Source organism: Agelaius tricolor, unplaced genomic scaffold (assembly GCF_023055355.1).
Source record: "Agelaius tricolor isolate 1412-34295 unplaced genomic scaffold, bAgeTri1.0.p SCAF_72, whole genome shotgun sequence".
NCBI lineage: Eukaryota > Metazoa > Chordata > Aves > Passeriformes > Icteridae > Agelaius > Agelaius tricolor.
Genome location: NW_027269332.1, coordinates 418,020 through 440,322, shown reverse-complemented (window position 1 = coordinate 440,322; position 22,303 = coordinate 418,020). Strand labels below are relative to the sequence as shown.

General features: G+C 42.5%; 1 protein-coding gene and 1 long non-coding RNA gene across 2 annotated transcripts in view; one reads left to right on the top strand and one right to left on the bottom strand.

The window, feature by feature from the left end:
• Positions 1 to 20,255, bottom strand: part of ETNK1 (ethanolamine kinase 1) — a 27,787-nt gene extending 7,532 nt beyond the window's left edge. The window contains exons 1-7 of the mRNA XM_071418011.1: positions 19,948 to 20,255; positions 11,519 to 11,778; positions 10,682 to 10,822; positions 9,838 to 9,980; positions 3,843 to 3,926; positions 2,289 to 2,449; positions 282 to 355 (exon numbers count right to left, since the gene is read on the bottom strand). Of these exons, the coding sequence (XP_071274112.1) occupies positions 282 to 355; positions 2,289 to 2,449; positions 3,843 to 3,926; positions 9,838 to 9,980; positions 10,682 to 10,822; positions 11,519 to 11,778; positions 19,948 to 20,103 (1,019 nt within the window). The 5' untranslated portion in view covers positions 20,104 to 20,255. The remainder of the gene's footprint in view (positions 1 to 281; positions 356 to 2,288; positions 2,450 to 3,842; positions 3,927 to 9,837; positions 9,981 to 10,681; positions 10,823 to 11,518; positions 11,779 to 19,947) is intronic.
• LOC139585322 (uncharacterized) lies at positions 20,237 to 22,303 on the top strand. Its single transcript, XR_011677037.1, has 2 exons — positions 20,237 to 20,844; positions 22,042 to 22,303. It is a non-coding gene; the product is annotated as an uncharacterized lncRNA (long non-coding RNA).

The following is a 22,303-nucleotide window of genomic DNA, read 5'->3' as shown; positions in this document are numbered from 1 at the left end:
AAAAACACTTGATTCCCAAAAGCATTATGTTCCTTGCCTTGAAAGCCATGTGTTTTAGCCCAGGGACACACAATTTAGAGAACTCTCAGCAACAAAAAGCACTGACAGACAGCTTTTACTGCCTTCTTCTCCCTAACAAATGAAGAGTTTTAGTGTATGATCAGAGAGGTCAGGTGTGTAGCTCAGATCTCAGTCTGATAGCTGGGGTGTTGGACTAAATGGCCCCACAAGTCCCTTCCACCCTTCAGTACCCCGTGATTGTACATGGCAAGCACACTTACCCTAGAAAATCAAAATCAATGGTGGAATATTTGGCTTGAATTAGAGCCCACAATCCCCAAAAGAAGTGCGAAGCCTGAAAGAAAAAGACAATAGCAGCAAAAATTAACCTTATCTTAAATCTAACATGTAAACATATTCTCACAGAGACAAAACTTCATCTATAAGAGAACACTCAAACCCCAATCTTTTTGTAAAGTCATTTGATCTCTCTTTACCAAAGAGATTTATAAGCAGTATTACAGAATAAATTACTCACAAGCAGACAAGGAAATCCATTGGAGTCTAACTTCCTCCTCATGTTGAAAGCAGCAACTGACTGCTGCTTTTCAAGAGAAACAATGTTCCATTTACAAACTATGTCATCTATTAAGCAGATTGTTGTATGACTATATACACTATGCTAAAAAATGTAGAAATGTAACCAGCACCTCTACTGCTGTAAATTTCTATTACTCCACATGTATTGAACTCCAGTGCAAACAGGAAACTCCTTTTGAATTTTCAATTTCACCCTTAGACCTGTATAATTACACTCACTTTCTCTGCTGGCTTGGACAAAGAGAGATGTAATGCTTTAAGAAAAGCTCTACTTCATCAGCATTTACACAAATTTCTCATCTGGTCCAGGCTTACTTGCATTAGGAGCCCAGACAAGTAGCCTGGAGGCCTCTGCTCACTTTGAGATTGAAATGGATCATATTAATGATATGATGTTAACACACCTCAAAATGAACACGTGATGGCCATAAGCTTGACAGTGGCCTCTGGAAGACACTTCTGGACAGACCCTGAACCTCAGTAGATGACTGCTTATACTAACTGCCTAAATGGCTTCCTGAAGCTTGCATGGAACCCTTGACCAGGAATTTAGTAGACATCCATGGACACAGCTGAAAACACCTCAAAACAGCAACTGATCTGTGCCCACGTGAATCCTGTGCCTCTGGTTCAGATAACTTGGCCAGAGAGCTGCAGTTCATCACCCTGCATCAACATCTATGAACTGGCTGTCAAGTTTTCCCTTCCCAAAGCCCCCCACATGACCTGACACAGGAGCCACAGGGTGTCCACCACAGGTAATCTACAGGCAAGTCCTGACCTGCTCTCTAAACACGTCTCCATCCTCTTAAACATCACCATGGCCACTGTTTGGAACTGACAAAAAACTGCTATTTATTCTCAAACAGACCTGCAGCCTGCTAAACTGCAGCTCCAAGTACCCTAAATGAATGGGCCAGCCAAATTGCACAGTAACAACTAACATTTTAAAAGAATAGCAGCACACAAGCCCTTGTTTGTAAAGCTTGTTTAATAATCAGCTTCCTGTTAACTCTATGTCCTCACTGCAGCCAGTAGCTTTTGCCAGAAAACTCAGGGTATTGCAGTAACAGAGGAGTGCTTGAATTAGTAGGAAAGAGGACTAAAATTAAAATAAAAATAACTACAAATGTTATTCTCAGAAGAAAAAACATACAAGCACTTTGGCTGTAACATTTCATGTCACATCATCTAGGCAAAACAAGATCAGCAAGAGATTCTAGAGTGACCTACTTATCTGCAAAAGACAAAATAAATTAAATCCATATATTCTAGTTTAACAGAATGTTAAACATCTTATTTTAAAAAGGCTTTCAAAGCTTGTATGTCTTTATGAAGCACTACCTTGTTCTTCTGTCTTCTTACCACTACAAGAAAAAGCTCAACACAGATCCACAATAAGCTGTGGCCAACTTAGACTTGCCAGGCCAACAGAAACCCTCCCTCAAAGTTCATCTCCTCATTTTCTGAATGTGCAGTGCCTCCTTCATCAGGAATATCCTACAGAGAATATTTAATAGGCAACAGAGAAGCAAGTTTCCATATAACAGCAAAGTTTTATTTCTCATGGAAGTTTTCTTTACATGTCACTACACTCAAATTCAAGAAAATAGCAACTATATTTGTCCAAAGAGTATCAGGTTTCTCTGCATCATTTAAAATATTCTGATCAAGTGTTTGTTACTCACCAGTGCAAACTGATTGACTTGGACATACAGAACTTCAACTTCTTTTTCACTGACTTCTGTGCCAAATCCTTTATATTCTTTGTAGGCCTCAAGGTAAGATCTCAGCCATTGCTCCTGTAATTTTCTGTTGGGATAAAGGCTGTAGTCTACCTCATTTACTCCTAGGAAAAAGACAAGAACACTATCAGAACCTTATGCTGCACAAGAAGACCATGAGAAAGCCTTTAGTACTACCACTAGTAGTCCCTTTCTGTGCCCCTTCCCACCCCAACACACAGGCACAGACTGATGTGAACAAATACCACGTTTTTACTTTAACCTCACCTTAAATTACATGCTGCCAAGAATGTCCCACATACAAATCAGAGTGTTCCACACTACAAATTTATGTTTTCAGCCAGATGGAGTCTGCCTGTATGCTGGGATTCAACACCATGGGCTTTGAGAAAAAGCTTAAGAAAAGGTATTTGCTTTATGAAACAAAAAGCCTCACAAATAGATCAAATATGACATGTTCTGTAGGAAAAGAGACTTGTATGCCACAACATCCCAAGCCAAATCCGGATGCATCCCCAGTTATCTCTGAGCCCACGTCTGAAGTGAGTGTGTCTCTCTCCTCCACAGGGCACTGGAAGAATTAGGAGCCCATAACTCATTTTTATCCCATTTTTCCTCCTATACTGGAGGTGCTTAGTCACAGGCTATAGGGAGTCTGCCCAGAGCCCCAGGCCTGGATCACAGTTCACTGTCACTGTCACTCACAGTGAATTCAGGAATCCTCATTAATTTAACTTGCTTTCCAAATCTTTAAATTACCAACTATACAACTCAAATCACCAAGTACACACTCTGATTTCTTCTTCTTCTTTTTTTTTTTTTTTAAAGTTATCTAAACTGAACATTGTGAAGCAATTGGTAGATTAAGGCTCTTCATTTCACCACAGTGTGCTTTCCATCTGCTCTGATCATTATGTAGGTTTTCCCTGCTGGCCCATGCTCTGAAATAGTACAGCACACACGTAAGGTCATTTCTCCTTTATGGAGTAAGGGGAATGGGCACTTGCTGTAAAAAATTTGAGCTAGTTAATAAATTAATCTAAAAACACCTTATTCCTAAAACCCCACCTTTTCCCTATGACATAGTCTGAGCCTTTACTTCTTGTTTTGGGACAGGCCAAGTACTTGGTGCAGAGGTTGAAAACCACCACCAAACACAGAATCCTGCCTTTTGGCACCGTGGAATCCCCCAGGATGCTGTCACCACAGTATTTCAGGACAGTGGGCTGTCTCTGCTGTGCCACCTCACAGGAGGAGAGGGTGAAAGCTGTGTGTTCTGAGCTTATCTAACTATCAGAACTTAGGACACGATGTTTCCAGCTCTGGCCTAGAAGACCTGCAAAGGAAGGGCACAACTGGTCTGCAAAATGAGACACCAACACATCCTGAGCTGACAGCTGTAAGCATGTAACCAGATACACAAACAAAAACAAGAATGAGTTTGCTGGGGTTTTTAGTAAAACCAGTCAACTCTCACCTCAGAAACCCAATTCTCACCTGCAAATTCATTGAAGTGATTTCCAATGTCATAAGCCAGGTAGTTGTACCCAGAGTACTCATAATCTATGAACTGCACATCCCCTGTGTGAGAGACAACAGCAGCAACGTTAAAGTCCACATCAAATCAAGCACCAGCCCTGATCCTCTGGTGTCCCTACAAGATTTCTGGGGAAAACAAACCACAAACCCATTTGTACCAAGTTGTGTGCACTCAGACATTTCAGGGTAAGGCTGTGACTTGTACAATATGAGATAGTGAAGGGTAAATATTCATTCAGCAAAGCTCTTATGTTTAGAGCTTACCATTCTCTCTGCTTCAGGTCTGAGTAGGAGAATTTCAATTTTAAATTCTACCACATGAGGGCCTCCCTTACTCTCAAAATGAGAAGTACAGCAGCACATTCTTTCTTTAATCTTTATGTAGAAATAGCAGATCAGCTTCTCCCTGACTAAAAATAACAGTCCTGTTTATTTACCACACAAATGTGCAGCCACAGTGGACCAGCACATTGCAACACACTGATACTTCCTGTTTCCTTTACCACTCTTACAGAGCAAGATTACTCCAAACTGTTGCTTTTTTTAGGCTGGATTCAACCAGCCTCAAGAAACCATCAGACCAAGGTGGCCAAAGCTGCCAAACTATGTAGCACTGTGCAAACAAGGGCTGATCAAGCAGCAAACACAGCCCCAAATATTTCCAAACTATGTTCACCTGCACTGAAGCTGGGGAAAATGCATTGAAGCTGCTCAAGAGTGTCCACAGCACACAGAACACTCAAAATGTAAATGGGATTGATCAGGTAAAACTAGAGCTCTTGTATCCTAAGGAAAACCAGCAAAAATACTAAAAAAACAGGAAATTAAGCAATGGGTTAACAGAAGATCTGTTTGCACTAGAACATTAAAAAGTAAAACCTTAAATTTCTCACTGCTATACTGAAATAAGTAATTTTCACCATTGCACCCTTATCCCTCCCTATACTCTTTTTTTTTTTATCACTACCTGCATTCTTTAATTACCAAAAATATTCATTCTATTACAATGAAAACTCTTTTAACATTACTTAAAACTCTAGGCTAAAAAGAAAATCAAGAACAATGTTGAAATTAAGTACATTATGTATGTATTTCCTAGACTAAGGATTTTAAATGCCTTACACTGCCTCCTTAAGATTTAGGAATATTGTACATCTCAAGTAAAATAGTTTCACCAATGTCCTGACCAAGTCAGCACAGAAAAAGTTTGTTAGAAGTGTTCTTTGCTATGCAGTTCATCTTTGCCATTCTTGAACTCTTAATACAATTATGTTTTCCAGATGGACAAATCTTTTTGTCTAAGCACTTGAAATTAAACAGCTGCACCTGTGCTCTGCCTGACTGGCAGGGTCCCAGCCTTGCCCTTGCCACTGGCTCCCTGCGCTGCTTTTCACAGCACACACACCTCTAAAGCCAGTTAAAATCCCAGCCCTGGCTGATGTTCAGCTACACAAGTCATCTCCTGACCCTCTTCTGCCCCCAGACATTTAATATCACTTGTATTGAGAGGTTTGTTATCTTCCTTCCTCACCTAAAGTCCAAACACGGCAGGTGGAAGTCTGCTAGTAAAATATGGACATAAATACTTTAAATTTTTCATTAGCAGATTTCACCTAGAACATCCCTAGATGCCACCATGAAATTTTAATTACATTTAAACAACTTACTTCCAGATATAAAGAATATTACACAGAAGCAGAAATTGAAGCTAACAAGATATGGGTGGGGCTGTTACCAGGCACTGTCCTCACAAAGCAGGAACAAGGACATACCCAGCCCTTGGGTAGCAGATGGAGAAAACCTGGCAAACTCCCATTTGATAACACAAAAGTTCAAAGCAAAAAAAAGCTTTGCATTTACACTGATCCATTTCAGACTCATACTACTGTGCAACTCAACCTTTTAAATTAGCTTTTGCACAACTGCTCAAAATAAATATGCACAGTTCTTTCTGTAGAACTGAAAGCAAAAACTCTGACATTTGCTGCTTCAAAAATGTGCAGCATAGATGTGCTTATACATATAAGTATACACACATACATCTGCCCTGCTTTAGGAAAAGCAGAAGAAAGTCTGCAGTCACTGTTTAAATTTATTAAAATAAATGTATTTTAAGATTTACTGCAGTTCATATGAGAAAGGCACTTCTAAAAGCCCTGGCTGACGTTACTGGCTTAGCAGGTAGCTGTTGTTTCAAGGTTTCCAAAAGATACACAAACTGTACATCCCATCAATATTCCTGAGAGCAAGAGACACTGGCCTAAGTGTATTTGTGCTTTACTGAAATGAGAAAATTTGAAAACAAGCTCTCTGGAGAAGCTATGGCTATTGACAGAAATAGACATGTCAGGAGTGGGGAATATTTCAAGCTGAAACATATTTCTTTTTGCAGGCATTTCCTAGGGCAGACAACATGCAACACACCCCACAGAAGGCACAGGAAGATGCAGAATTCACTATATTCCATGTCCCAGAAATGCACTTTTACACAGATCAAGCAGCAACCAACAAAGCATCTGCTGGATCTCCTCAGGGATCTGACAGGTAGGACACCTCTCCTGCCAGCTGCTTTTCCTTTCCAATGGTTTCACAGGGAAAGCACCTCCCCTGCCAAGTCCTGGCTGCAGCTACCAGAGCTGAGGGATGGACCCTGAGTTCTGTCCCATCCTGCTCACTGAGCCCCTGGAAAACAGCCTCAAAGTCAAGGATCCGTGCTAGGAACACGCTTGGAAATTCACAAACAGCTCACCCACCCAAAGGATAATTTTAGCTATAAATACCCAAAAGAGCTCAGCAAAACAAACAGGTTTTTAGATCAAAAGCAGAAGCCTCCATCTTCAGAAGCACTGAGCACCCACACACTCCTACCAAGGATCATAGAAAACATTGGGTAGGCAGAGGGAATAAACAGAACAAAACTATCCATCTACCTACACAAAACTCCCTGCCAGCTGATTTTCATATATGCAAAAAGAGCACACACACAAACAGAAACAACCTCTGATGCTGGATCTTGAACAGCAAGTATTTCAATACTCTTAAAATATCAGGTATTTTTGGAAATTCCCAGGTCACGCTGGGAAAAAAAAACCAACACAACCACAAAAACCAGACAAATTTAGGAGCATCAGAACACAAGGTCTATAAATAAGCAGCACCAAGCTTCAAGCGTATTTTGAATATTCTTGATGTGAAAACTGCAATAAAAAGTAATGTGAAGTGCTGAACTATATCCTTCAAGGGGTAGATGACAGTGATAATTATAAGTTATGTAAAGTACCACTTGCAGATTTCCATATCCTGAGTGACTGAGAATGGACATTAGCAAAACAGCAAGAGGCAGAGTTCTCTCAGCCACAGCAGGAACAAATTCAAATCAGATGAGTGAGACTCCATTAAATGAAGTTAACACTCAACATGCTCTTCCAGGCTCATAAATAAGGACAGGAGACTGACTTTGCTTAGAAGCAGTATGTGGCATGACTGTGATTTTTCTTCCAACTCTGAAAACTTGATGTGAATTTAATGCAGAGGACAAGTCTAAGGCAAAGCTCAGGAACAAGCCAAAATTATTCATACTGCATTGGACACAAGTCCTAGTACATCCTGATAGTCTGTAGCTTAAACACATCCCCACACATCCCTCCAACCAGTAAATGTGCAAATTAAGCATTCAAAAACAAAATTATAAATACAGTATTACTAAAACAAATAAATGATGTTTTCTTTGTGACAGCTTCTGAAAAGCCAGACAATACTACCAGTTTTGCACAGATTTTAGTGAGGAATAAAGAAAAAATAAAGTAGCTAATCTAGAAAATCCATTTTCTCTTCTTTTCAGTTTAGGGTCACCAAGGTCTTTTGGACACAGAGAGGCTTTTCTAGATGGAAGAGTGAATTTAGTCAGAGTATTGCATTCACCAAAAATGTTAACTACCTTCAGACAATTGGATGCCATGCCTAGTGGAGCTCATCTTTTAAAAGATTACATTTTGTGCTCTTGCACAATTTTCTTTTATACCAAGAAAAGCTTTTGCTCTGCCAAACACAATTCCAGTTATACATGTTCCTTTACAGTTAAAGCTGAGCTTCCTGCTGATGCTCTGTAAAAAGTGTGCTATAAAAAACAGCTTCCAAATGACAACCATGCTTTCTACAGATGGCATTGAGGATTGGTTACTATGAAAATGGTCCCTGCTGTACCCAGACTGCACAAGTTTCACAACACAGTACACGTACAGTGTTCAAACATAAGTTTAATAACATATTTACTTCACATCTCCAAGTGTTTCCCCCAGCTGTTTACAGCTTGCTTGAAGCTAAGTACTTTCCAAACCTCCCTCTCCCCACCCAGTCTCCAAACTCTAAACACACACACTTGTTACTGCAGGATTGCCCACAAGGGATGCACTGCTGGCATTGTTTTTCCCCCTTTCTGCTTACAAAAAGAAAAGCACACAGCATTTGTTTTTCCAATTAGGAGCTTCAAGCCTATCGACCACAACAGGGAAGTTTTGAAAGGGATTCCTCAGATCTTTTTCTTTGTGTTGCTTGCATCTGCTATGAAAAGTGACTACAGAAATTACTTTTATCTCAGTGGGTCTGCTCTGGAATGCTAAAAGCCAAGGCAATTTCAGCACTAAAAAAGCCACATGGTAAAAAGAGATTTCGTTCTGGTACTACAGTATCACAACTCCAAGTGTGTAAGACCACAAGTCTGGTCTTATGCACACCTTTCATGCTTCCCCACCTTTCTCTTTTTAAGAAGAGCTATAGTCCATCATTGAAGCTCAGTAAAACCTCTCAAGCTTGGTACTGAATTCACAGAATTTAAAGTTTATGCTACTGGCATTGTTAGTGTGCATTCACACATACAGGCATATATAAATTACAGCAATTGCCTTCAAAGGTAGCAATACTCAGAGGGAAACTTGGACACAAACCACCAAAAGAGTTTATTCCCTCAGTTCATATGGTGATGCAGAATTCAATGTGTTAGCACATACAGCCAGTTTTCATACTGGAACCAGCACCAGCTTGGTTTTGTTCTTGTTCTTTAGGAGTTAAGGCACATAACTTACATACCAACAGTCCTACTCAACTGGCACAAAAATATGCAGCTACTAGAAGGAATGTGTCATCCTTGTTTCAAGAGAAAGCCTTGTAATCTGATTAGTCACATTCAGCTGAGCTCAGGTATTTGAAATGGGAGGAAAATGGTGTATTTTTACTGCACAGTGGCCATTTTAGTGTCACAAGTTTGCCTTGCTTGGTTTAATTCCTGATTGATTCACTCAGTAACCAAGCCCCAAACTACTAAAATCAATTAGCTGTGGGTTTATATGGAAGCTTTAACAGATCTCAATAACTTGAACTATGAGTTAAATGTATAGTAATAGAAACAAAACTCTAATTAATTTTTGCCAAGATGTGTGCTGCCTACAATTGTTTAAACAAAGCATTTACAAAAGAAATCCTTCAAGATGTCTGTGTACCTCATGCAGAAAATAAATGGAGCTACTGAATGCAGTAATTAATATCACTAAGACACTTCATTATGAAAGGGTATTCCCCACAATCACAAACCAGAACAAAATGTTGCAGGAGACAATTTTCATGTTATTTTCTATACTTGCACGATCTTTTCTTCCTAAAAGCTTTATACACCCAGAACAGAATTAGCCTTCAGTTACATACTTTGAAGCCCAGGCATACAAGCAAGCTGGGGATTAACAAATTCACGAGGTCATTAAAGAAAAGCACGGAACACTGATTTTCTTCCTCTATAAAGTAGCATGCAGAGGAGAATTAGCTAATGAAGCACAGGTATCACTGCCATTACACTGGGTCTCCAAAGCTCACACTGAGTTCACCCAACAAGTGAGTAAAACACCCCCACTGCTGCAGCACAGCAATTACAGCTCAGACAAAGCCCCTCACCACTCACACCTACCTCTTTTCTTGTTGTAAATAATATTCTTACACAACAGGTCATTGTGGCACAGCACCACTGGTGAGCCTAAATTTGACAGTCTCTCCTTCATCCAGGCCATCTCTTCCTGAAGAACTTGAGGACTCGGAATGTCCCTTAGGAACCTTTCCAGGTGTAAGGAAACAGAGTTAACAGTTAGGACCCTGCTCCATAACAAGCATTTGTAATGAAGCACTTTTCTCTACATTCTTCCTGCCAATAGTTCAACAGACCCTCTCCCCAATCAGGGCATTCTTTCCCAAGGCACAACAGCGGTCAAATTATGGCAATTGTTTTTCTCTGTCCTCCCCAGAAAACAATTTCTGGGGATTATCTGTGCTGTAAACACAACAGCAGTCCAAGAATCAGAAGCAGAACATTAATACACTCCCACACATTTTAAAGGTGCAAAGACTAAAAGAAAGAATTACTGCATGAATTTCATTCACTTTTTGTTCCCATTCCAGTACCTCCTCCAAGAAGAACACACAGCAGTATTAGGTACCACATGTATCTATACAGAGGAAATCAGCACTGAGTTTTAGTCTAGTCACAGATTACACTTCAATGGCCATTTTGTCCTCTGCATTTTCAGCTACCTATTCACGTTCTCTACGTTTAAGAATTTGATGCTGTAAAAGAAAAACCACTTTGCTAGAGCATTCTTTAATTACAATGCAGCAAGTCCATGATTTTAAAGTCACATGAAGAATATTTTTAAGCTGGAGTCTGCCTTCTGAGCGACACAAAGTCTGATGATATTGTACAAACACAAACTGCAGCAGAAGGAATGTGAAGTCTGGAAAGAACATGATGAAATACCCACCTTTTATTTACTTCCTCATCTGCAAATTCTGTGGGTATGAGAGAGAAGTATTTCCCCATTTTCAGCCACAAATTGGATTTAGGGATCCATCCATTGTGTGCATGAATAGTATGGATTTTAGCAAGCTGTCTAGCAATGAGTCTAAAAAAAATTAAAATTAAATTAATGTTATATTTAACTGAAAAATTCTAAAAAATACAGCTCAGGAATTCAAAGAGGGTTTAAACAAGAGGAGCACAGCCATAGGGCAGCACATTTCAAGACTCAAAGTTCATTAGGATCATTACCTGTGTGTAGGGAAGGGGGAAGGATTGGAGTTCAGTTACAGCACACAAACTTCACCTGCATTTACAGTCTACTCTTGCTTATTTTTCCCAAGTGTTGATTTAAATTAGCTGCTATTTTTAGGCAAATACATTTCAGCACACACATGAAAAACTAAAATCTTACAACATCAGCACTTTCTGCTCACTGCTAACAGCTTAAAAAAATCATTTCTTAGTGGAACTTTCTGGTATCTATTCACAAAAGGAATGTCTTGGAAACAGCTGGAAATACTTTAACCAAGTTGAGCCCCCATTCAATGACCTCTGCAATGGTAAGATGTGCAAGTGTCAAGCACAATATCCAGACCTTTAATGAGTACAGTGCTCTGTGGAGGCAGTGGGGATTGCTGTTCAGCACTGAAATACCAGAACTGAGGCAGTGTGAACATCAGCTTAGCACAGGCTCACAGAAATACACCTTTTCTGCTCAAACCCCAAAAGTCCCTCAGGCCAGGCACAACTTCCTACACACACAATGAAATGAGACTTCTCACGGAGTTTCAGAGCTCACCTGAAGATGTCAGGGTTGCAGACGTGCTCCGGGTCCAGGGCCTCTCCCTGCATGAACTCGTAGCACAGGCCGTTGTTGAAGGTGCAGTAGAGCTGCGGGGCGCAGCCGTGGGCCTGCAGCACGCGGAAGCTCTTCACCTCCTCGTCCCTGTCCACCAGCAGCTCCGTCCTGTTCCCGTAGATCCGGACCAGCACCACGTCATCCCTCGTGTCCCCCACGTAGCAGCCAATCAGCTTGTTGGTGATGCCATCAGTGAACAGCTGCAAAGCACACACAGCACAGTGGGCAACCCAATCTGCATCCCCAGCAAGGAAGGGAACGCTGAGTTATCGGGGATCCCACCATGAGCAACCCCAATCTGCATCCCCAGCAAGGACAATGGGAACGCTGAGTTATCGGGGATCCCACCATGAGCAATCCAAATCTGCATCCCCAGCAAGGACAATGGGAACGCTGAGTTATTGGGGATCCCATCATGAGCAACCCAATTCTCCATCCCCAGCAAGGACAAAGGGAACGCTGAGTTATTGGGGATCCCACCATGAGCAACCCCAATCTGCATCCCCAGCAAGGACAATGGGAACGCTGAGTTATTGGGGATCCCACCATGAGCAACCCAATTCTGCATCCCCAGCAAGGACAATGGGAATGCTGAGTTATCCCTAAGCCCCCCAAACACACATGTTTACTAGACTGAGCACTAGGAAATAAAATCTTAAAGACAGAGGAGTATCATGAAGAAAACACTTGAATGTAAATGTGGGGGTTTTTTTGTATTTACAGTCATGTCTCTTCTTCCACTCTGTGCACTCAAAACCCAAATTCTTAACTCAACCCTCCCACAAAACATCCTCACAGTAAAACAAGCAAGCAGCAAAAAGCAGCTTCAAGTTGGATAACAAACATTTTTTAATTCTTAATAGCAATGAGGTCAGAAAGCCAGCTGAAGAGAAGAAACCTATTTATCAGCATCAGAATACTAAGTGTTCAATGACAACAGTTTGATTTCCTTATTTACTCATGTCCAGTCGTGCACCCTCTGATATGACTTCTGCCTCAAGCCCCAAGGCAGGCCCAGAACAAAAACACTGACTAATGCAGTGAGCTGTTGTGTGTCAGGAATTACTCTAAGCCATAGTATCCAGTGAAAAAGTGCTTTTGCTAAAAACACACAGCAACAACAGCAAACACACCTGCAGGCATCATCATTCTTTAGAACCTTGACAGTTTGGGTGGGGTTCTGTTATGGGCTGGGGGGAGGGAGGTGCCTTTTAACATAAACCCGGAATTGATTTATTTAAAAAGTATCAAGTTCACTTTGCAGAAGTGATTCTTGTTGAGCTGTTCAAGTCAAAAAATCTCTTGTCTGCCATACTTAGATGAAAGCTTCTAAAATCTACTTTAAAGAAAAAAAGGTACCATGAAAAGCGGTACCATGAAAAGCTCTAAGGTAATCAGAAATAGTGATACTACCAAAAAATATGCTCATAGAGCTGGTGCAAAGAAACAGTAAGAATTTGAGTTGTTATGCAGTTGAACAGAAACTGCTGGGCACATTACACCTTCTGTCATAGGTCTATTATCCCCTTAAAACAAGTTTCATTAGCACTAATAAAGAGAAATCTGCAACAAGGAAATTGGACTCCCTCAACTGTTAATTTAGGAACTCTACTGATTAGCATCTATTTGTAACATGCTGCTACAAATAATTATTTACACCCAGGAGCACTTTAGCTCTTGCTTCTGAAAAAGGCAGAAGGGTTCACTTACTTTTCTAATAACAGAATTCAAAGCAGACAATTTCCATATTCCATCATAAGAAAACATCTAGTGTTTGCCACCACCAGTAAAAGAACATAATAGTCACTTTACTCTTTTATTCAGAACGCCTTTACCATTTAAAGGATCAGCTTAAAAGGCCTTGCCCAAAACATAACCTGGAATGAAGCAGAGCAACACAGGAGTTCTACAGCCAAAGTGTCAGCTGAGCATGAAAAGCAGAGAACAGACTCTGATCATGTGGATAAGATCATCAGCAAAGTTTCAAGGCCACATGGAAGAGGATGGAAGAATCTACAGGATGCAATGAAAGTAGAGAATTCTGGGAATAAAATAAAAAAAAAATACCGAGAGAACAGAGGTTTAGAAGGCAATGCAACACATAAAAAACCTCCAGCAGCAAGGTTCTGACACGGCTGAAATCCACAAAAAGTTAATTACTCTGATATGTGCTTATCACAGCTCAATACATACTTTCACATGAGCTGATACAAAGGAAAAACTAAACTCAGAAGCACTTCTGGAAATTATATTTATATACTGCCCACGATCAGATCTAGCCTGAATCCAAGGCTTTCTAGAGAAAAAGAAACTCTTTGATGAAATGCAGACTCAAGGTGAGAAAGCTACAAATAAGCCTAAGCTACTCAAGTGTCAGAGAGCAGCACATGGTACAAGCAAGACATGAAGCACCTTTGAGACAGCTTACCCTAAAAGCACTATTACAACGTTATGAGATTCCTGGAAAGGGCACATGATGCATCTGCTTCCATCTAATAAGCAGGTGTTCCATGAAAAGCTTCTTTCTAATCCCTTTGTTCCAAGCGTTCAGAAGAATGAAAACGAAATTGCAATCACATGTAGCAAGAACAAATAGACAGAAATAAAAGTGTCATGGGGCAAAGTAGAAAGTACTTATGACTCAGAAGGGCTGACTTTTCCCTTCTAGACTGAGTTATGACATCCACAGGAGGAGGAACTCAGGAAACAGTACTGCAGTGCCATAAAAACACAACAGTGATGTGAAACTGAAGCACAAACCAGCAGGAATTCCCCAGATTCTGCTGCTGAACCCCAGACTTACTTTAAGATCTCCAGAAAGGAACAGACTCCAAAACATGATTCTTTAATGCTCACAAACCTTCAACTGGGTATTTTAAATCCAAATTGATCTTTTTTCTGGAAAAGTATAGTCTACACAGGCACATCCACAGGTATACAGGTCAAGAACTGAACTCCTTGGAACAAGGCTAGTTATTTCTGTCTGTAGCTATTGTAGCTGCCTTCCTGTAGCTATCCACAAAAGAAGGACAAAGTACAGCTGCAGGAAAATGCCTTGGGTAAATGCCCACATGACCAGCCTCATTCAGAGGTCTCCAGGCTCTGGAGCCACATGCTCCAGGTCATTTCACTCAGCAGGTGAAAGTGGCTGTCTGCAGGATTTAGGGGGTCAGATGATGAGGAGCGACATCATTTGGTGTTAAAAACGCCAAAAAAGCAGGAAGGGAGCAAGGGTGCACACTGCTGTGTGCCAAGTTCAGCCAGAGGCTGAGCTCCTGGGGCCTGTGCAGGACAGCAGGACGGACACAGCCGTGCTGGCAGCAGATGGAGCTGCTGGAACCTTCCCAGGGCTCTCCTGGCCTACAAACCACGCACGCTTCAGCCTCACCGTGTGGGGGTTTCTCTTGGGCTGAGGGCTGCTCTGGACTGGAATGCATGACAAGATGTCAAAGGCTTTGGGGTTGGGTTTTTTTGTTTGGTTGGTTTTTGGGGTTTTATTTTTTTTTAATGCCAGGGAAAAAAATGAGTTACTTATTCCTCACCTTGTTTCTGAAGAATATTCTTCTACCTGAAAACAGTCAGCATCAGGTAACTAGTTAACACTTTGAAAGTGATGAATTGGCTTTACAAATTTTGTGATACTGACTAAAACAGCTACAGATTTTTAAATAACCATAATAGTTGGGAAAAAGCTAATAGGAAAAGAGCCTAATACTTTATTCTAAATCAAAGGATGGATTTGCTGCTCCTCCCCCAGAAGATTTTGAGGTGAAATGCCTGGGGGCTGGGGAGGGAGGGGCAGAGGGACAGAAACTGAACTGTCTTGGACTATTCCTTTCCAATGCTGGAGGCCTGTAGCATAAATTACCTCCCTTGCCATGCACTCCTCCAAGCTGTGCCTAAACAAACATTGATTCCCTGTAATCACAGCCTCAGTCACACTAAGCACCCTCTACCATGCACAGCTGAATTTCATCAGGCACATCACTCACACGAAACGCCACTACAGTGTCTGCCCCACACAGACACCACACAAACCTTTAGAAACAGGGATTATCAGGCTTCATCCGAAGCTGAAACAGACTGGAGAAACCAACCCAGCCTCCAAGGACATCCAACCCTGCTGCCATTTCCCCTTGACTGTGGCGCTGCCTTCAAGGCACACCTCAAATTACAGCTTTTCCACAAAACATCAGTAATGCAGCCCTGACTTCTCTCATTCTTCTCCTCACTCATCACTTCTCCATTTGGAGCCATCAGCACTTCTCTGTGGATTCAGCCCTTCCTCTTTATGTGGCAAGTGCTTTCTCAACTGCTCAAGCGGGTGATGTGCCAAAACCAGCTGAGCAATAAACATCTCACTTGAAAAATGTTAACAGCACTGAGATACAAAATAAAGTTAGTTTATTTACTTTGTTTCCCAGACGCTAACATTTTCAATTATTTCAATGCTTTTAAACCCACGCTCAGTCTGTTTAAATAAACTAACAAATATTCCAACAAGTTCAGAACTCTGAACCAAATGACAGTTTGTTATAAAAAGATATCAAGATCAACACAAGCAAATAAATTCAATCAGCAGACAGAGAAGACTGCCTGAAGAAAAGCTAGAGTGCAAGTCGGGATGAAAAATCAAAGCCAAAAAGACAAAAGCTAAGCTGGTAAACATAGAAGCAGGTGGGTGGTTGTTTCACTGGCAAAAGTACAATTTTTTGTAAGCCTTGGGTCCATCCCATTCACATTTCATAGCTGCAGGAACAAATCTTTGCAAATTATAAAGTGTTGCAGTAGCAAAATCATGCCAAGTGCTGGTAAGTGCAAAGACATGTAAATCCAGGAGAAAAAAAAAAACACAACCAAAAAAAACCACAGTACCAAAAAACAAGGAACACCCAAATATTTCAGAGAATTAAAAAAAGCAAATTAATCCAACTTATTTGGAGGTGATAGCTGCTTGCAGGATTTGCATGGGGAGGTTATGGAGTGTCTTTATGAAAAATTTAATCCCCTTTGCAAAACAAATTCTTTCCACCTCTCCTCAGGTTACATCCAGGACAGGAGCTCTGTTTGCCAGCTTAACATTTTCATTATTTTAGATCTTTGAATGATTCCTCAACAACTTTTTTCCTACCCATACCATTCTGGTCTACCCAAATAATGGTATAAATTAACACTATTGGTATTAAGCCTTTTCACCAATAAGAAACAGGCAGCCTTTATTCTCAATACTAAATATTATTTCAGAATGGGAAGAAATTCTGACACAGTGCAGGTTTTCCCTGCACTGTAACATTACACTGCAGAGGAGAAATTGTGCATTATCCTACTGAACCCTCCTTTGCCACCAGACTTACAAGAGGCAGACAGTCATGGGATAAAAGAATCCTGGATCAGCACTGCTGAAGGGGTAACTAATTCTCCCACACTGTAAGCCAACACCCATCTTCCCTGAACCTCCACCAAAGGGAAAAAACAAGGAATTTGTAAGGTGGGAAAAAAAATCCAACCTGTGAGCGCATTTTTGCATAGGAAGGGTAATACAACCTCTTTTAAAAAGTAAGCAGTAAAGACAATTAAGTTTTTATATTTCATTAAGAATCACGCAGAATATAAAAAGTGGAATGCCCACTGTCAAAATTCAGGCAAGTTTACAAAACTCAGAAGGCCTGTTTTGAGCCAGAAGAGCATTTTTAAATGAAAATTAAAAACCCTGTTTCTGATGTTCACAACAGCCAGTTTCTGAATTTAACAAGCAGTGAGTTTCTCAGCAGAAGTTTGGGAGAGACCTCCAAAGATTACTTCCAACCAGAACTGCTCAACATTGCAATTGCTAAAAAACACAGAGAAAGCAAACCTCAGCGTTCAGGATCTGGGAAATCAAGCACCCAACTCCATGCAGTTCCTGGGACATTTTCAGCTGACAAGTGCACAGCATACACGAAGATGAGTGCTCAGGCAGAAAAATTCTGTTTCTCCCTAGCAATGTGGGGTAACTTGAACATTTGTACTGGCCTGTAGGGACAAAATTCACCTATAACTTCATACAAAGGAGATACATTACAGTGTAGCTGCTTCCGTTTCAAAAAGTAACAGGTGATGCTTCTGATGTTATAGCCTTGCTGATAAATAATGCAATAAAAATTAATACCTTCAGTGCTTACTTTCATCCTCCATCCTACATTTGTGTTTGATGCTATGGTGCAAAAAAAATTCAAATGTTAAAATATATTCCTGATATCAGGTACTTATAAATCTTAGGGAAAGCAAGGATTAAGCATTAACCTATCCTAACTACAGTTTCAAAGTTGTTTAGCTGACTAAACAAGTTAACACACAACAGTAAATTTTTGCAAGAGAAGTTAATTAACTTTTTCAAATCAAACTCTGGACTCTTCAACTGCTTACTAAGTGTTCTGACCCAAGAATTACTAAGAGCAAAGGTAGCAAATGGCAGAGTTCACCTGCAGAAGCAGCAGTAGTTCATTAAACCCATCACTGTGCTATCATCAAACCCATTCTTCGTCCACTCTGCTGTTTCAGATTAGTCAGGCGTATTTTCCTGACAGGAGTGCCACCCTCATCTCCCTCCCGAACACACCCATCTGGAGGGAGGGCTCCGGGGCATCCTGCTGCTGCTCACTGCCAGGGAGCCCACACCCGTCTGTGCCCTGCAGGTGCCCCGTGGATGCGCTCCGGCTGCTGCTGGAGCCGGCTCCAAAGCACGGCACTGCTGCTCCTGCTCGCCCACTGCGGCAGCCAGAGAGTTAAAAACAACAGGCCAGGGCTGAGGGCTTTGTGAATAGAGCCTCTTCCGCTGTTCCAAAGGGAAACGCCGAGCTGAGAGGCTGTGCTCCTACAGTAACTTGCTTAAAACTAAACTCAAGACATCCTCTAGACAGAAACCTCTAACCACAGACAGTGATCTCCTACTTCACTTCCATGTGACCAAACAACAGACTGTTCCACACCAATGGTACTGGTGGTTTTTATCCTGTTAATTGTTTCTTGCAAAGGGAGCCGCAAAAGGAAGGAACATTTTTTTTCTTAAAGCTACTACCCCTTTACCAAAAGGACAGTCATCCCTGCTTAGCAAAATAATGTTTTGGTTTCATTTTTCAACAAACCTGAATGAAAGACATAATTTTTTTTTGCTGAGAATGCAGTCATCAGAGAACCAAAAAAATAAAACTATTCATAACTTTATGTAGCCCTCCAAGGAGCAGCAAATTGGATTATGCTTATAGACCTCTCCCAACTCAAGATATTCTACCAACTTTAACAACCTCATTTAGTTTTACATGTTGTAAAAAGTTATTTTCATCTCACCTTGAGATGTTGGGATTGTGCATAACTTATGGCCACTATCTGAAACACTTACTTAGGAAAAGCTCACTAGCTTTATTTTCATGCTAACTGAACTGTCATGTGTCGAGTTCCATTTTTCTTTCAAGACACCAGAAAATTTCAGTCAAATTATATGCCATTACCTCAAGGTGCTCAGCTTTCCTACACAAATTACTTCAGCAGCTCTCCAAAGGGGAACTTCATTGAGATGAGACACCTCCACGTAATAACAGCTGCTGAATAACACAGCCGAGCATATAATAAAGCGCCCAACCAACCACGGGCTGAACCGCTATTTCCGCCAGGCAAACTGGCTGGAGTTTTTGAGTCCAGGGGCCATGTTCAGTATATTCTAGAAGCACAAAAGCAGCCAATCCTCCGGCAGATGACTCGTCATAAGTCCCAGTGCCTGCTCACCTAGAGAGCAGCAGAGACAGCAGCGGTGCTTCTGCCAGGAGCAGCGAGCGCGGGCCTCAGCGGGGCCCGAACCCCATGCCGGATGCGAGCACAAGACAGATATTTACTGTGGTCTTTATTGCAGGAAGCACCCGACAGGGCCGCACCGCCCGTGGGAGCGCCCCGGGCGGCGGAGGGCCCCGCTGGGCCGGCCGTGCCCCGCTGTGCCCCGGCTCACGCAGCCGGCACAGGCACGGCGGCTCCCCCGCCCTCCCTCGGCCCGGCCCCGGAGCGCTCCCCGCCGCCGGCGCGGGCAGCCGAGCTCCGCCGGGCAGGGCACGGCAGGAGGAGGACGGAAGGAGGGAGGGATGGAAGGAAGGAAGGAAGGAGGCAGCCGGGGATGCTGCGCGCCGCCCCGCCCCGCCGCCGGGCCGCCCAGCAAATGGGGCTCCGCGCAGGGGGCTGCGGCGGCGAGCGGGGGAAGGAGGGAGGGAGAGAGGGGAGGAAACAAGGCGGCAGCTCCCCCGCACAATGGCCGCCCGCCCTCGCCCCTGCCTCGCCTGCCGCTCCCCGCCCTGCCGGCCCGGGCTGCCGCAGCCCCGCGCCAAGCGGCCCGCGGACCCCCGTACCTGCAGCGTCACCTCCTCGGGTCTCCAGTGCGGGCGCAGCCGGCGCAGCAGCTGCAGGGCGCCCTGGCGGTAGCCGGGCCCCTCCCGCTCGCTGACCGTGATGTCCAGCTTGGGCACCTCCGGCGAGCCGGGCGGGACGTGGATGTAGTTGGACATGACAGCGGGCAGGACGCGGCGCGACACGGGGACACGAGAGTAGGAGGCCCTCGCTGGTGCTCCCTTCGCGGCGGAGCCGGCAACTGACGGGGAAATTTCCACTTGGGCTCCCGATAAAGCGGCTCCTCCTCCCCGGCTGCGGCGCGGAGCAGCCTGGGAGAGCGGGCGGAGCCGGAGCCCCGCCCGCCCCTCCAGGGTCCCGCCCGGTCCGTCAGGTGCCCGCCCGCCCCCTCCAGGGTCCCGCTGTCCCCTCAGGCACCCTGCCCGGGAGGGGATTTAGCGAATGTGTCCGGGACAGCGGCCGTGAAGGAATGCGGGCAGCTCCCGGCTGACCCTCGCCGGCTGGAGTTACCTGCTGCGGTTCATTTTTTTGTCTTTTATTTGGCCCCGGCTTTGGGAAGCCCTCACCGCGCCTCCCCTCAGGGCGCGCACCTGCTCAGCAGCGCCTTGATCCGCTCCTCCTACACGGCTACTTTCTTTCATTTTTTTTCCCCCTCACTTATTTTATGCTGGAAATCTTGTTGCCTTGAAGTTATTTAAGGCGGGAAAAAAAAAAAAAAAAAAAAAGCTCAGACTGCATCACAGGTTGTGTGGTAGGAAAAAAAGGAGAAGGAAAAAAATAAAAAATCCCATCTTTTTCAAAAATATTTTAATGCTCCCCCTAATAGTCCTACAAGTACCTGCCTCCTTTCACATTCTGTGATTTTCCCACAGAGGAAGCACCGACCAAGAAGTTCCTCTGTAAGTACAACTGAATGGAGTTGGACAGAGACACAAGAACTATGTAAGAGTAATGGTCAGGCTCTGAAGAGCCCTCAAGAGCTGTTGCTCTGAAAGAGACCCAGGTCAGCGCATCTTTAATCTTGGTATTCTTTTCCATCTACACTTTGATTCAGACCAGGTATTTAAAATCTTCAGAGCTGGGAATCTGTCTGGGAGAGCTCAATAAATAAATTTTCCTTATGCTGTATTTTAAATTAAAATGTAATGTTTATGGATTTATGTTATTAGTGTATGTTATCCTACATTAACAGGATTTTTCTATCAAGCATTGAAGGGGAAAGAATATCAGGGTCTGAATCAAATTTCAAATTCTATAAAATTTCACCCATTTTATCCACTAGGCTGTTTCACTGTTTCTTCTTTGAAAGTAAGGATATTCTGAAATTTCAATGCTTTGAAAAATAGCTTTCTTTTAACACATTCACCTTCATACACTCGTCAGCCCTATAAGTCAATATTGCCATAAAGGCATGAGATCACTCTACCAGATCAAACATGTGATTCATAGTGGCCTCTGCTTCTGCTTAGGCAGTTTGGTAGATGATAAACCAAGATTTATTTGTAGATTAAGTCCAAAGAGGTATTTTGTTGAAATAAAAAGGTTGAATGCTCCAGTTTCCCCATGTTAATTTCAACAAGAACTGGTCTAAACAGAGATTCCATCTTGCTAATGCTGAGAATAATAAATACACCCACCAGAAGCTTTCAGTTATTAACTCTGAGAAGCCTTGTGAATTTACCCAAGTCTGCTTAGATTTCCATAAGTTGTTTGTGAGTGTATTTTTAACAGAAAAGGGGGAAGCTGGAGCAGTTCTGGTGCTTAGACTGTTCAGGAACAATGAGAGCTGAACTTCTGTATGCCAACTATTTACAAAGGATGTGAGAGAACCTTGAACACTTAGGCAGCAGCACTCTCATCTTTCTGGTCATCCTTTTGGCTTGTCCTCATAGTGCATTGGGAATTCTTAATCCCTGGGGTTTTATAAAAAAAAATCCTATTTTTCCCAATTCCTGTTATTTTAATCAATAAAAGTTACAGTTAGCTACTCACCTGGTTTTCTTCCCTTTTAACCTTTTGTTTCCCACGAATATTTGCTGTGTCCAGGTCAAACCCCAAAGAATTGTGTTTTCTCTTAATGCTTGGTCTGTTTGCAGGTACACCACACCAAACCAAACTCATTCCAAGGCTGGTCAGAGATGCTCACTACAAGGAACTGGAGAAAACAGGATGTTTTGCTTCTCTCCCAGGCCTGTGCTCTACCAGTCTGACCTGCTTATCCTCCTTGTTCTGCCATTCTCCTTGCCTTTTCTGCTATTCAGCAACCAGGTTGTGCCATTTAATTTATTCCTACACTTTTCACCTTGCCTTTATCTCAGTGCTGGACGTTTTTAAAGGCTTAAAAAAAAAAAAAGAAAA